Below are 16177 nucleotides of genomic sequence, written 5' to 3'. Positions count from 1 at the left end.
TCGGTCTTTATTATCTGTCTCGTTTTTGTAAACATTCTCCTTTTTGCAATATTTTTGTTTTGTTCTTGGGTTTTTTGTTTGTTTGGCCTCACCCACGGCATGAGGAAGTTCCAGGGCCAGGGAGGAAACCCGCACCTCACCTGCAGCCTGAGCCACAGCAGTGACAACGCTGGATCCTTTACCCGCTGTGCCTCACAGGGAACTCCTTCATTCTTTTTTTTTTTTTAGGGCCACACCTGCCGCATATGGAGGTTCCCAGGCTAGGGGTCGAATCGGAGCTGTAGCCGCCAGCCTACGCCACAGCCACAGCAATACCAGCTCCGAGCTGCATCTGTGGCCACCACAGCTCCTGGCAACACCGGATCCTTAACCCACTGAGCGGGGCCAGGGATCGAACCCACAACCTCATGGTCCCCAGTCGGATTCAATTCTGCTGAGTCACAACAGGAACTCTGGGAACTTCTTCATTCTTGTTGAACGTGGTATTTTATAAACGGCTCATGCGAAAGCTGCCTTCACTGTCCTTGCATCTTTCTGCTTTGACGTGTGTCCTTGGACAGACAAGGGTGTGGTTCCGGGGGCTATGCCGGGGCCGTGGGCTACCTGCTCTTCTAAGCGTCCGCGTTACTCTCTCACCCTCCGGCATCGGCATGTAGGTAGCCAACCCACCAAACATCCACCTTCTTAGTTCTTAATTTCTTTTTTTCTGTCTTTTTAGGGCTGCACCTGTGGCATGTGGACGTTCCCAGATCGGGGGGTTGAATCAGAGCTGCAGCTGCAGTCGGAGCCTACGCCACAGCCACAGCAACGCCAGACCCTAGCCGCATCTTCGACCTAGACCACAGCTCACGGGCAACGCCCTATCCTTAACCTGCTGAGCAAGGCTAGGGATCGAACGTGTGTCCTCATGGATACTGGTCAGATTCCTTTCCATTGAGCCATGTCGAGAAGACCTTAGTGCTTAACTTTTTAATTCCAGAAATCCTAATCCAGAACATTCAGTCTTGGGAGTTCCCATTGTGGTTCAGCAGGTTAAGAACCCAACTAGTATCCATGAGGATGCAGGTTCAATCCCTGGCCTTGCTCAGTGGGTTAAGGATCCAGCGTTGCTGCAAGCTGCTGGGTAGGTCGCAGATGCAGCTGCAGCTCCCATTTGACCCGCAAGCCCAGGAATTTCCATATGCTGCAGGTGTGGCCCTAAAAAGAAAAAAAGTTCAGTCTTATAGAAAATATATTAAAACTCACACCGTTAATGTTAATTGAGCTCTCACTATTTTCTCTAGTGCTTAATGCCCACAGTCACATTTTGTCATTAAGAAGCAATGCCAAGAATTAAAAGTGAAGGGCGTTCCCGTCATGGCGCAGTGGAAACGAATCCACCTAGGAACCATGAGGTTTCAGGTTCAATCCCTGGCCTCGCTCCGTAGGTTAAGGGTCTGGTGTTGCTGTGAGCTGTGATGTGGGTCACAGATTCGGCTTGGATCTGGCGTGGCTGTGGCTCTGGTGTAGGCCAGCAGCTGTAGCTCCAATTCGACCCTTAGCCTGGGAACTTCCATATTCCATGAGTGCGGCCCTAAAAAGAACAAAAATCTCCAGATGATTTCAACAGAACCAGGGCACATGCAGCATAATAGTCCCCCTGTCCCTGATACAAACCAAAACTCTTGGACGTGCAAAGACTGTGAAAATACGGGCGCACTCCAGTGAAGAAAAGACAACACCTGTGACTCCTGAGATGCCCTAGATGTTGGGCAGTCCTTATAACTGTGCTCTACCAGGTAAAGAAAAACACACTTGAAATTATTCAAACTATGACTTCTCAGCAGGGAAACTACAAAAGAAGAACCAAATAAAAAATTTGGAACTGAAAATCTGAAATTAAAAAACCACTCTCTGGAGGAACTCAGTAACAGCATAGATGATGGAGTCAGTGACCCAAGAAGATAAATCCGTAAAAACTTGAGCATGTGAAATATGGAGAGAAGAAACGGGCAGATGAATAAGTAGAGTGACAACAGCGAGATACTGACCCGGAAGTTTGAGGTTGTCTTCCCTCCCAAAAAATCAAGTAATCAACTAGTAGAAACCAGTCAAACATCTACAGCAAGCAGGTGAATGTCCATCGAGAAAAAAAAATCACATTGAAGATGTTAGGAGCAGAGTTCCCGTCACGGCTCAGTGGTAACAAACCTGTCTAGTAGAGTTGATCCCTGGCCTCGCTCCGTTAAGGATCCAGTGTTGCCGGGAGCTGCAGTGTAGGTTGCAGATGCGGCTCAGATCCGGCGTGGCTGTGGCTGTGGGATAGGCCGGCAGCTGTAGCTCCAATTTGACCCCTTGCCTGGGAACTTATAATATGCTGCAGGTGTGGCCATAAAAAGACAAAAAAAATTTAATAATTGAAGAAAAGAAAATACACCAAAAGAAATTGAGAAGGGGATTAAAATACGTCAACACACACACACACACAATCAAGTTAACACAAAGGAAAGCAGCAGTCACGGAGGAAACGGGCAAAATCGTGGTACGACGCACACAGAACAAGATGCTGAGAAAGCACGTGCGTCTCTGTGTGTGAATGTCAATGTGTGAAACGCTCCAGAAAAACGCAGATGGACAGGATGGATTTAAAAAATCACCTGACTCATCTGTGTGCTGCCGGTGCAGTTCACTTCCGGTCTCGTGCGATGCACAGGTTAAAGGATGAAGAAGAGGTACTCCAGACTAAGAGTAAAATGGTAAAACTATTTTAGAGGAGGATGGCTCTCTCTTTTTATTAAGATGAAATAGACTCAAAAACTTACAAACACAGATCCAGTGTTGCTGCAGCTGTGTGGCAGGCCAGCAGCTACAGCTCCAATTTGACCCCTAGTCTGGGAATTCGCATATACCACAGATACGTCCCTAAAAAGAAAAACACCACCACTAACAACAAAAACCAAACAACAAAACCAAAAAACACCTGCATAGGACAAAAGTTAGACCCCTACCTGACAACTATGGTCGACATCGGGGGCTCCTTTGTGGTTTTATTCCACACGTGGCATTTCTTCCACCCCTGATTTTCATTGTTGGCTTTCCTTCTCCACAGGGGCATACTGCTTGGTTTTGGGGTCAGATGAATCTCTTTGGGGAACTGATGTCTTTCTAAGATCCTTTCTAAGCCAGAGAATTCAGAATTTTCACCTGATAATAGAATAAGCATTATTGCAATTCAATATTCCTTTTTGTCGTTGCATAGCAAAGCTAACGTGGGATTAATTTGAGAAAGAATGAATGCTCGTGCTGCTTCATTACTATTTAGTTCTGTCATTTCTTTATTCCAAAAATATCAGTGAGCAAAATTTCCACCTTCGCCTGGTCCTAGATCTCTAATAGATGCACAGCAAGACACGAGTGAGTGAATGAACAGATGTGCTGGGTTCCACCACAGACACAGCACGTAGTGTGATCTGCGCATGCCTCAAGCGAATGGCAAGTGACTTTACAATTGTTTTGCATCTTCAGAGATGCTAGCCTCACTCTGCACTGACATCACGTCCACTACTTCACGCTGACCTCCGTTGGTCCCTAACCAAACCGCCCATCCGCCGTGAGACAAGGGCTTGTGCCGGAATGCAATGCTTCCTTCACCAAAACTGTCTTACACCAAAGGAAGAAGAGAAGCGGGCAGAGAGGAGGGGAGTCGTTGGACGACGTGGGATGTCTGGCAACCGTTAAGGTATCCCACCGTGTAAGCTGCTAGCTCTTTGCCTGCTGGTAACAACTTGAGAAGCAAAAGCCAGTTTGCAAGCTGCACCACGAGCCTCTCTGCATGCAGTTCGCTTGGGTGCGTAGAAAATAGGAAGCTCGGAGTTCCTGTCGTGGCTCAGCGGAAACGCATCTGATTGGCATCCATGAGGACGCAGGTTCAACCCCTGGCCTTGCTTAGTGGGTTGAGGATGCGGCGTTGCCCTGAGTTGTGGTGTAGATCGCAGATGTGGTTCAGATCTGACGTTGCTGTGGCTGTGGTGCAGGTCAGTGGCTGCAGCTCCAATTTGACCCCTAGCCTGGGAACCTCCATGTGCCTCGGGTGTGGCCCTAAAAAAACAAGGGAAAAGGGAAAATAGGAAGCTGTCACAAACCTGATGCAAAAAGAGAAGCTAAGCCTCAAGAGATTCGGGGCGACCCTGCCCTGGATAAGGAGTTAGAACGGAGCTTGTCCAGCCCCCGTGATTTCTCATGCTGAAGCCCTGAGGGTCCCTCCCAGGCAGGGTAATGGGCAGAGACACAGAACTGGTTCAAGGGACATGGCATGGCACTCTCCTAAGTGGCACAATGACTTAAATAGACCGATCCTTAGAGACCTGAAAACCACTGCAAGGGACTCACGAGCAGAACTGGAATATGAGGCTCCTGCCCAGGGGGCTAAGGCCAGGACTAGGGCAGTTACTGGCTCAGTGACCACACTGCTGGCTGCCCAGAAGTCCCTGCAGGCTCCGCGGAACAAGAGGCAGAGCCTAGGGTGTGCTTTTTGGTTGTCAGAATTTCAAATATAAAAGGAATGGACAGTGGTCCTACATGACAAAAACACTACCAGTTGGTAAACTGTATTGCTATCTATTCGTGTTTACACTGGGAGACTAAGAGCATAAAATCTAAACGCCTAACTGGAATATCACTGGGAATCAAAACCCACTTCTCCAACCTCACGTAAACACTCACTGCCTTCTCCATTTAAAACTGCATTTTAATTACAAAAACACATGAGAAGATTTTTACTGGAATAAACAAAATCAAACATCTCAGAGATGTGCGCCCTAAAAGATGAACAGAAACCTCAGTGAAATAGAGACAGGAGGCCAGCAGGGGGAGCTCTCACCCCTGCATCCAGGAAGAAGAACCCCTTCCTCTCTTACCAGGAGCTGCAGGGGAAAAGCCAGGGGCTCTTTGTTGGCTATTTTGTTACTGTTGCCCTCCCAACTTCCTTCCCATCTATAAACACGTCCTCCATCTCTTGCCATTTGGACACTTGCCCTGGTTTGCAGGCTCCAAATTCCAACTCTCTGCTGATCCTGAATAAACCCATCTTTGCTGGAGAATATGGGTGGCTCTTTGGTTTCAGGTCAACAGCAGTCAAAGGGAAAGCCTTCCTCCAACTCCTCTCCTTCCTCCAGAGGTAGCCACATCCTGAATTTTGTGTGTCTTCTTCTGCAACTCTTCTGTCTGCATTGATGCGTGTTTGCATCTATAGATATGCATCCTTCTTTTGGCACAAACCGAATCGTGTTCTTAAACTCTGCAGTATGTTTTGCAGATATCTAAATATTTAAATATTTTCTTTCTTTTTGCTTTTTCTTTTTACGGCCGCACCTGCGGCATATGGAAATTCCCCGGCCAAGTGTGAAATCGCCAGATCCTTAACCCACTGAGCGAGGCCGGGGATGGAACCTGCATCTTCACAGAGACAGCAAGTCCTCAACTGGCTAAATCACAGTGGAAACTCCTTTATTTAGCTTTTACTTCCTGAATTACTGGTGTTTGGACATGTTACATGCCTACAGATGGGTTGTAGTTCATCCTGTGAATTGTCTGTCTGGACCAAGTATCTCTTCTCTTAGGTTGCTTATATTTTTCTTGATGATTTTTATATAATCTTTGGTATAATCTGGATATTGCAGTTGATTTGTGATCCTGTGGATTTGGAGTTTAGGGATTCACCAGAATACACATGGCCAAGGTGGCCAGAATGGTTTTTTTCTGGTGCGTGGGGGCTGCACCGGTGGCACGTGGGAGTCAGTGGGTTAAGGATCCGTGTTGCCATAAGCTGGGGTGTGGGTCACAGACGGGGCTCGGATCTGGCGTTGCTGTGGCTGTGGTGTAGGCCGGCAGCTGTAGCTCTGATTCAACCCCTAGCCTGGGAACTTCCATATGCCGCGGGCTTGAAACGCAAAAAAAAAGAATCCATTTTCACTCGAGACTAGAGAAGGCAGGGTGGGTACCACGAGGTGGTGTGGGCTTACCAAAAAGAGTTCGCACCCCCCTCTGCCCACGTACATTTTCTCTGGTCCTCTTCACTCTTGTGGGAATAGAGCAGCTCCATCAGGCGGTTTGGAAGCAGCTTGTAAAGGTTGGACAGAGCCTCAAAGGTGTGGCGGAGAACTTCGGGGTGGCCGTAGTTTTTTGGGGTCCTAGGTGTTTCGAGGAGTGGGAGTTTCAGGTCATTGTGGCTGTTTCTGGCCGTTCCCATGGCAACCCATTCAGTTACAGAGGAGAAATGCAGACCTGGGGGGGTGTCCCTGGGCTCTGTCCTTTCTCCCGGCTTTCCCTCCTCTCCTGGAAGCTACCTTGGAACCTGTTTTCTGGCTCTGCTCCCTGGGCGTTCTGAGGGTCACAATGGCCCACATTTTCGCCTGGAACCCCGAGAGTTCATCCGGCATCTTCAAACCAGAGGAAAGCAGCCTTTCAAATACAGTGCAAGTCTCACAGGGGTTTCCAGCAGAAACCTATTTCGGGTCTGGACTTGGTTTTTTTTTTGGTTTCTCTTTTTTTTTTTTTTTTTTTTTTTTTTGTCTTTTTGCCATTCTTGGGCCGCTCCCACGGCATATGGAGGTTCCCAGGCTAGGGGTCTAGTCGGAGCTGTAGCCGCCAGCCTACGCCAGAGCCACAGCAACTTGGGATCTGAGCTGCGTCTGTGACCTACACCCAGCTCATAGCAACACGGATCCTTAACCCACTGAGCGAGGCCAGGGATGGAACCCGCAACCTCATCGTTCCTAGTCGGATTCGTTAACCACTGCGCCACGATGGGGACTCCCGGGTCTGGGCTTAGACAGTATCTGAGGAGGACAGGGTGCTGTGCACGCATCAGGGTGCTTTGCCCACCTGGCCCCCGGGGAGGCCGTGCACCCTGTGTGGACACAATTAAGGCCCCACAGACAGACCAGCCCAGAGGGAGTGTGGCTCCCTCCGCAGAGGTCTCGAGCAGCACTGAGGAAAACCGAGGACGTGTCCGGGTTCACACAGGTAAGACGCCCACCTGCTTCTCATCCTCTGACCCAAACTGACAGCAAGGAAGCACAAGTAAGCCAACAAACATGCTCAGCTCTGGCTTGACTGGAGAAGCCGTCCTTCACTGTGGACTCCAGGCAGAGGGCAGTAGACAAACAAAATAATCCCAAACCGCCACACTTGACAGCGCAGGTCCCCAGCAAGACGGAAGCTGCCGAGAACCACCCTCAGATTTGGGGTAAGAATGCTGCGATGAGGTGGGTTAGAGCTACTCCTTAATCTCAGCATGCCATCAGCTAAGCCAGGTTCCCCGTCACTGCCCTGTCACTCCATGCCCTCGCGGGCTGGGCAGTCACACTGCAAAATGGTCAGCCAAGTGCGTCACCTCAAAATCTGGGCGTATTCACCAGCTTTTTACCAAACTCAAAAGCCCTTGACCCGGACTGTGAAAAAAAAAAAAAAAATCACGATGGTATCGTGTTATAGGAGTGCCCAGCTCTGGAGATAGGAAATTCCACGCCTTAATTTGCAACTTGCAAATTTAAAAACTAAAACTTTAAAAAATAAACAGGAGTTCCCTTTGTGGCTCAGAGGAAATGAACCCGACTAATACCCATGAAGATGCAGATTCACTCCCTGGCCTCTCAGTGGGTGAAAGATCCGGCGTTGCTGTGGCTGTGGTGCAAGCCAGCAGCTGCAGCTCCGATTTGACCTCTAGCCTGGGAACCTCCGTATGCCACAGGTGCAGCCATTAAAAAAAAAAAAAAAAAGCAATGAATTAATTCATTAAAATAAAAAATAAACCAAAACGTATACTTAACACCCCAACGTAGGAATTCCTGCTGTGGCTCAGCAGGTCAAGAAGCCAATATAGTGTTCATGAGGGTGCAGATTCGATCCCTGGCCTCAATCGGGTTAAAGATCCGGCGTTGCCACCGGTGCAGACATTAAAAAAGAATGTAATGTTTTGAAAATATAGTATAGAACGTACTAGGACCACTGGAATATGCCGTAATTCTCATAATTTCATGGGTGTTTTTGGAGAAAGAAGGGGATTGATGAAGTTGAGCGTAGAATATTCTGAGAGCCAGAAATTTCTTTCTTCCAAGCAAATTTGAGGGTATGACTGTAAATCCTCATTTACATAAACAGGAAAGACTAAACCATGTTTTAAGTCATTCAACAGGGGAAGGAAGTGATCTATTAAAATTGTTTTTTTCCTTTTTAGGGCTGCACAGGAAGCATATGAAAGTTCCCAGGCTAAGGGTCAAATCGGAGCTGCAGCTGCCGGCCTACGCCACAGCCATAACACCAGATCTGAGCCACATCCATGACCTAAACCAAAGCTTGCAGCAATGCCAGGGATTGAACCTGCATCCTCATGGGTACTAGTCGGGTTCTTAGCCCGATGAGCCACAACAGGAACTCCTAAAATTGATATTTTTCAATCCACATAAATTGTGATCCATATGTTCTTTTTTTAAAAAATTATTTTATTGAATTATAGTTGGTTCCCAGTGTTGTGTTCATTTCTGCGGTACAGCATCTGGCCGTTCCTCCCCCGGGGCCTCCCTGCACGAGCTAAGGGTCCCCCCCACCGCAAGGCGGAGGAGGCCCTCTCCTTCGGAGACAGTGAAGAGTGGGCAGCCAGGGAGGAGCGCCCGACCGCCACCAGGGTATGGCGACACCTGCACGGGGTATTTAGCCATGGCTCTGGGGGCGGGGAATCCCTCTCGTGCTTCAGTCACCAGGTGCGAGCACAATACCCTCTGCTCCTGTTGGATTAGAAATGAGGCCGGGGGAATCTCCCGATGCTGTGGGGGCGGCCCAAGAAATGGTAAAAAGACAAAAAAAAAAAAACAAAAAACAAACAAACAAGGACAGGTGTGTATGACTTGGTCCCCGAGGCTCACCTGTTCTTCACCTGGCAGTTCCCAAACATATTTGAGCAGAAAATACTGTTCAAAGCACATCTATGAAGATCGAGTAAGGAACTTTTTAATTGAAATGGAAAAACACCCAACTTGAGCAATGAAAAAGCCAGGAGGCAGTATAGAAACGAGAAACATATTTTATTAAGTTTTCCTAGTCAGTAAGAAACACTGCTACTGAAGTGCAAGTTACAATTTGAATGATACTGGAACAATTAGGACACACAAGAGTATTTTCAGAGATCAGCTTCCATATCTTGATCACTAAATGGAAAGATTCTTCAGAAGAAGAGTCCCTTACCCTACACACAGGAGAAGAAAAATTAAAGATGTCATGCTGATATCCATCAAAGGAACTGGAAAACTTTTTTTAAAAGTCAACTTAGCATACACTGACATGTAAAAAACACAAACGAATCTGCAGTGAACATTTCTATAAGGGGGGCATTTCACCTCAAAAAAAGATAAAATTCATGTTGAATATACGCTTGAACTAAGTTACTAGGAAAGAAACTTTATGAAGCCCACTTTGCAAAGCTCTCAGGCTGACATGAAGTGCTACGTATTTGATCATCTGGCTTCTTTCCTATCTCAGTATTTGAAAGGGGCTTCCTTAACGGCGTGGCCTACGTCTGAAGGTACGTGACTCCCCTTGCCAGCAGCTTGAGGTCCGCGACAAATGACGGCCAGAGCACAGGGAACGCGGAGCAGGAAGAACGCAAAGCAACGATCTGAGGACTCTACGTTTCACCGCCTCCACCACACACCACACACACAACGTTTGTACTGTGAGCATGTCCTGAGTGTTTTAGGAAAAGAAAGTGGTAATTATAAAGGCAAAAAAAAAAAAAAAAAAGAAAAAAAAAAGAAAGCAAAATTATTTTGAAAAAAGCAGCAGAAGGAATGAAACAGGTGCTGGGGATAAAGGACAAGATGCTATTAAATACAGATGCTGGGAGCCCCCCCTCCCTTCAAAACCCTGCAACTCCAGCCTCATTTCTGACAACCTTTGGGGGAGGTCCACCCAGAGGTGGGGTCTGAGACCCGTGAGAGGCACCCCCCAGTCGCAGCGGGAACTGCACCCCAGGACTCGGGGGCCCCAGAAGGCTCACACTCACTGGCACGTTTTTGCCCTCAAGTGTCACAGAGCCAGCATCACGAGAACTGTATTTGAGCACCGCACGCCTGCCGAGGGCTGCTCAGCCGGGCCCCTGGCCTCGACCTAGCACGGGGCCCGACACTCTACAACAATCGTGCGGGCGTGGAGAGAGGCTGCTTCCGGGCTTCCTATCTAATACATCGCCTGGGAATGCCGTGTTCGGGGGAGAAGAGCCGCAGGCTGTCGCCTCACTCCCTTAAGATGGGAAACCGACAGTGGCTCCGGACGTCTGGTCTGTTTCGAGACCACTGCTGAGCCCTAGCCGCGGACAGACTCGGGGCGAGCTGGGGGCGCCGCAGGAGCTGAGTGGGGCTCCAGGAGCCCAGGTCCCGGCCTTGGGCGGGCGCTGGGCGAGGAGAGGTGACACCCCGCGTGGGGGGGGGGCGGCTTTCTGACGGAAGCTCTTCGGGGGCAGCTGGTTTTCTAACAAGCCCGGGGAACCGTCTGGACACCCCGTGCGGTGGGGTACCTCCCCGCCCACGTCGCCCACCTCGCTAGATGTGGCCGCTATCCTCACTGGAGGGGAGGGAGGGTGGGGAGGGAGGCAGGCGGCAGATGACGGAACAAGCATTTCACAATGGACACAGTGCCACCACTGAGTACCAGACATGAACGCACCCAATCACAAAGGCTGCAAAACAAAAAACTGGACGCAAATTAAATGGAGGAGTTTTCTCTTTTTTTTTTCTTTCTTTTTTTTTTTTTTTAATCTTTTATGGGACAGAAACCTTAGCTCATGTCTTCTGGTGGCATCATCTTCCACTGAGCTGCACCTAAAACACAAAGAACAAGTAACAAGCAACTTTGTTTTTTAAAGAACATGTAACAGTTTTGAAGGCATAAGATGAACTGTTTCTACTGGAAGTTAACTTACTTAAAATAAGTCTACAAAATGAAGCCATGAAAAGCACCAGAAACATCCAAACGTTAACTATTTTGAGTGAAAAGTAACTACAAAAGCCTGGCCCGAATGCAGCATATTCTCAGCAAGGTGAGTCATGGTGGGGGCCTCGCTGCCGTCTCACTCCGGCAGGAGAGCTGCGCCTCGGAGCCTCATTTACGAGGCCTCACTGCCTGGCCTTTGCTTTAGGTCTAAACCACGAGCGAGCAGACGGGGTCCAGACTCAAAGCTGGCTTGTGATAGCGTCTGTCACCTTCCTGGCTGCAGTTCATGTCTTTAAATGGAGCAAAACCCACCAGAAGAATGCTGCTATTCTGATTTTCCATTCTTGAATGCACCAAAATGTGCATGCCTGTTGTAATTAGGTGCCTGGGTGAATAGAAAAATCCCATTTACAATTTCAAAAGATCAGGTAAACCCCCCAAGGCTGCTTGTTTCCACATTCCTCAGGGAGCCAAGCACTAATTTTACCACCCAAAGAGAACCGATGCCATACATTTCTGAAAATTCGCCTCTACCACGTTAAAAACACTACTTCCTCTGTGTTGCAAAACCACCCTGATTTACATGACTTGGCTTTACATTGTTGCTAAACGTTTATCTACACATGCTGTCGGAAATAACCTTGTTAGGAAGGTGAAGCTGGTGTCTCAGCAAATCAGACCCTGGAGAGGCGGTGAGTGGCCTGTGCCCCGTTCTCCTTCTCCTCTTTCCGCACCATCAGGAGGAAGAGTGAGAAAATAGCAGAAACATTAGTTACACCCTGAGTCGCACCCCGCAACCTACAGGCGTTACCTCACTACACTGCGAGCTGCCGCTATCTCGGGAGGATTCTTTGAGGGCACAGTCGGGATCCCAACCTGCCCTGAGGCGCTGAGCCCGGGGCGAAGCTACTACGTCTTTAAGGGACAGTTCCTTCCGTCAGGCTCAAGGGAAGCAGCGAGAGGTCGCTTCGCACTACAGGTACGGTTACCTGACTCGCCAGCACTGAAGACAACACTTTTAGAAATGGCTACAAATGCCTTGTTCACAAAAGCCTTTATTCTCTAGTGATGCGGACTGAGAACACACAGAAACCTGCATGGTGCACGTCACATGCAGTAGAACCATCTCCACTTTACAGTGAGCGCGTGCCAACTGTTTTAGGCAAACGGACGACACTTTCAAGTCACATTCTTAAAGGACAGTTTCATTTACAAAAGAAGGAGAAGGTAAAGAAGCAATTACCGCTTTTAAAAAGCAGCTGCTTTGTTCAAGAGTGGGAGGTTTACGCCTGTATTGAAAGACAACATGATCACAAGTAGTGAAAATGAACAAACGGAAACGCTTTTACCACAAAGCAGTACACTTTCAAAACAACATACAAATAGTTAAAATTCATTACGTGGCCTATCTAACTTTAAATATGAGGACTTCCAGAATCAGGCCTCAACATTTGTTATCAGTAAATGAAAAGTACGCCCGTTTCCAGGTCACTAGGAGCTGTGTTTAACAAAATGTATATAAAGTCTATAGCAAGTTGATCTAGAAAAATTAAAGGTAATAAGAAACAGTACACTGAAGGCGCTCCATCCATCAAGCGCATACTCTTCAAATTTTAAATGTGATGAACAGAACAGAAATTGTAACTATGCCACAGGTGCGATGCCAGAAAAGAAACAAGATCAGTTATCACACATGCAGGGAATCCGCCACAAAGCTAAGAACATCCCTCCTTTGTCAATTGTTCCAATAAACTAACATCTGCAGACACCGGGAGGCGGATGGTTCAGCTTACCTTCAGTGTACTGAATGCTGTACGCAACCTGCTTTAAAAGAGGAGACCGTCCCTGCAGGCAGGCTCAAGAAGGAACAGGCCCCTTTCGGCACTGACTACACCCAGGGCATGCCGCTGTGGCCTGCACACACACACCTAGGGAAACGTGAATATAAACAGCATTTATGCCGGCCTTTTTCTCCGAAGACCACAATGAAGCCAAGTTTGCTAAAATAAATCAACCACCCAGCACTAGCCCTCGTTTGTAACCGATGCTTCCGTCTCTGCTGTGAACTGCAACCCTTGACATTCGCACTGAAGCTCTGGGCAGCCTTGGCAACTACAACAGTTCTACAGTGGAATTTCACATCCGACACAAAACAGATCAACTAACACTTCTAAAAGAAATATCACCCTTGGTGTTAATTCAAATATATCATGCGTTCTCAAATTTGCTGGAGAAATATTTATAAGTTTATATACATTAATAAACTGCTGTGAAATCTCGTCAGTCTTTGTACTTAATTACTCAACCCCTTGGAGCTTCTTCTCTGGTTTAAATCTTCTCCTGGATGAAGGCATGCTGCAGGGCCTGGTTGATGCTAATCCGCTTAGCAGGGTCCAACATTAGGATCTGGTCCAACAAGTCCTTGAGCTGGTGCACTTTTTTACGCTGGTCCTCGGGAAGGCGCTGGCAGCCAATCAGGTCGGCCAACAGGTCTTTAGTTGGGTTAATGGTGCTCATGACAGTAACCTTCTCCTAGAAATAATGTTTAAAATGCGTTTCTCTAAATTACGACACCTACAGAACGTCAAAGACGCCACTGAAAAGATCAACCCCACGCTACGTTAACTACAGTCGTTTTCCTAAAGCGTCATTCTGCAGCTTAGTTTCGTAAAAAGACTAGGACGACCGCAGAAGGGAACTCTGAGCATTCCAAACCGTAAGTTAAGGAGTTCAGGTAAGTCACAGCAAGCACCTGCTGCGTGAACTCTTCTTTCCCTGCTCTGAAGCGGCAGAGACAAGCTGTGAGGGCGTCGCCACGAAGCGTCGCTAAGGCGCTGCTCTGCCGGCTGCGGGGCAACCACAGCGACATCCGCACTTCAGCCGGCACAGCTCGTGCACGACAGGTACTTCACGTGGCGCCCGAGGCGGAAGGACGTTTTTTTAGGGGAGGAGGACGTTTAAGAGGCAAGAAGTATCGGGACGGCCGGTGGCACAGAGCACGGAGCCCTGGGCCCGCCGGGTGTGTGTGTGTGTTGGGGGGGGGGGGTCTGTACGGTCGCGAGGAGGGAGGAAGGTCTTTCTGGGGAGTTAAGCCCATTCTCTTCTAGGTACCGGGGTTTCTAGGCGGGGAGAGGAACACCAGCGGATCTGCTTCCGGAAACGGGGCCCTGGCAGCAGCACAGAGGCTGGATGGGAGGCCAGACCAGGAGGGCGACCCCAGGAAAGGGCCTCCAGACGACACTTAGAATCAGCTCATTCCACTGGGCAAACATTTTCACATCTCTTCATCTTTTCTACAACCTGATGTGTTTTAATTAGCAATCGGCCAACAGCGGCAGGACTTGTCTGTCGTGTTTTAAAATACTCACAGCTCCTAGAACCACCCAGCACTCAATTCATTAGCAGTAAGACCATCACTCCACGTAGCAAGGCCCAGAAGACACTCACCCTCTCTGTTACTTTATCAACTTCTATGTACATAAAGTTGAGGTTCTGATCAAAATGTTGGTCTTTAAATACACCTTTCCGAATCATCTGGGAAGAAAACAAAACAAAACTTGGATGCGGAGCTCCGAGACACAGTCTGGTCTACCGCGCGCAGTGAATACAAACAAGTCACACAGACGCAGCTTCGAGTCTCTCTGGCTTCACTGACCGGCTGGAAAATGATCTCAGATTCCTTGCTCTTCAGAGTCTAACATCTTCGGAAAAGGTGGTACGAATGCTGTACCTACAACTACCTAATAACACGAAATTGTGGCGTTCCCACTGCGGCTCAGCGGAAACGAACCCGACCAGGATTCATGAGGATGCGGGTTCGATCCCTGGCCTTGCTCCGTGGGTTAAAGATCTGGCGTTGCCGTGAGCTGTGGTGTAGGCTGCAGAGGCAGCCTGGATCCCGAGCTGCTGTGACTGTGGTGGAGGCCGGCAGCTGTAGCTCTGATTAGACCCCTCGTCTGGGAACCTCCATGTGCCATGGGTGTGACCCTAAAAGGCAAAAAAGGCCCCCCCACCACGACACTGTGTTTTCCCAGGCAATGACTTAAACTAATCACAACAGCAAGCTGTACTTGCACTAGTCACAACTGAAGATTAAACAAGGACATACAGTCATTTGTCCTTAGGCGGGACAAATGATCGGGGCCTTTCCCTGGGCCGTTGAGAAACCCAGTGACATTAAAAACTATGTTCCAACAGTCCTAAAATGATACAAGTCAGATCTCATTAAAACAAGTATCAAAATGGCTAATTTTCCGGGTAACTTACTCTAAACAAGCCCAACATAACAGAATTTGGATAAGACCTAAAAAAACCCATAATGGCCTCTGACCTATAAGGAGAAAAATCTCTACATCTCTCAGAAATCCAGCAAATAAGCTGAAATCATAAAAGCCTAAGACATGGTCTTCAGACATTTTTGTATATGCCTACAGTTTGGGATTTTCTGTTAAACAAAAAGGGATTATGAGTGAAGCATTGACGTAAGTTTTTGGTTAGAAAGCAGTTTTTCCGTACCTTCTCCCTTCCCAAACAGCTTCCAACCTTTAACAAATGGACTGGGACTGCCAGCGAGCCTCTCCCCTCACTCCCCGTTCAGTCTGTGACGACCAGTCCTCCCTCGCCTTGGCCCGTGACCTGGATCGCCTGTCACCCCGCCTGTTCCCAGCCAGGCTGCTCCAGGGGAGCGAGAGGACAGAGAGGTGGGCACTGCCAGTCTACACGGTGCTTAGACGCAGCTGCGTCAGCTCCCTCAATGCTAGGTCTACCCCAAGCTACAGGCCCTGTCCTCTGGCTCCATTCGGGAGGGTGGAGAAAAGCACCACGACAGACTTTGGCAGGAAAAGGGAACGGGATTCTCCCCCTCTCGACAGCTCCCGGCTGATGAGAACCACCAGTTTGAACACCAGGAACGAGAGAGAGCTAAGAAAGGATGTTTCACAGCCTTGAGTGGCACGTAAGTGGCAGCAGCTGGCCTACAGGAGTCTAGCAGAAAGCACTGCTAAGACCCCGGAGGCAACAAGCTCAGGCTAAGCTCCTACCTTATTCGGCATCTTTCCCTTGAGATCCATGGCGAGCTTCAACATATGGTTATTGGTTTTGCCAGGAAATAGGATTTTCCCAGTATAGAGTTCATACAGGGTACAACCTACGGACCACATGTCTATACCGTAGTCATAGCTTTTACCTATAACTGAAAACATAATACAAGTTTCAA

The 16177-nt window shown here is 48.4% G+C and overlaps 1 protein-coding gene across 31 annotated transcripts in view; it reads right to left on the bottom strand.

Annotated features, from left to right (window-relative positions):
- Positions 9041-16177, bottom strand: part of PRPF4B (pre-mRNA processing factor 4B) — a 34588-nt gene continuing 27451 nt past the window's right edge. For 4 of the 31 annotated variants that reach the window (XR_002346256.1, XR_002346262.1, XR_002346258.1 and 1 more), the window contains 3 exons: positions 16002-16153; positions 14410-14496; positions 9041-13494 (listed from right to left, as the gene is read on the bottom strand). Coding sequence is in view for 2 of the 31 variants with exons in the window: in XM_021100124.1 (XP_020955783.1) it covers positions 13291-13494; positions 14410-14496; positions 16002-16153 (443 nt within the window). In the remaining 29 variants the exon portion in view is untranslated. The remainder of the gene's footprint in view (positions 13495-14409; positions 14497-16001; positions 16154-16177) is intronic. The other 27 variants (XR_002346257.1, XR_002346261.1, XR_002346255.1 and 24 more) reach the window with 19 other exon arrangements.

Source organism: Sus scrofa, chromosome 7 (assembly GCF_000003025.6).
Source record: "Sus scrofa isolate TJ Tabasco breed Duroc chromosome 7, Sscrofa11.1, whole genome shotgun sequence".
In the NCBI taxonomy this organism is placed as follows: Eukaryota; Metazoa; Chordata; class Mammalia; order Artiodactyla; family Suidae; genus Sus; species Sus scrofa.
The sequence above is the reverse complement of the archived record's forward strand: the minus strand, read 5'-3'. Positions and strand labels throughout refer to the sequence as shown.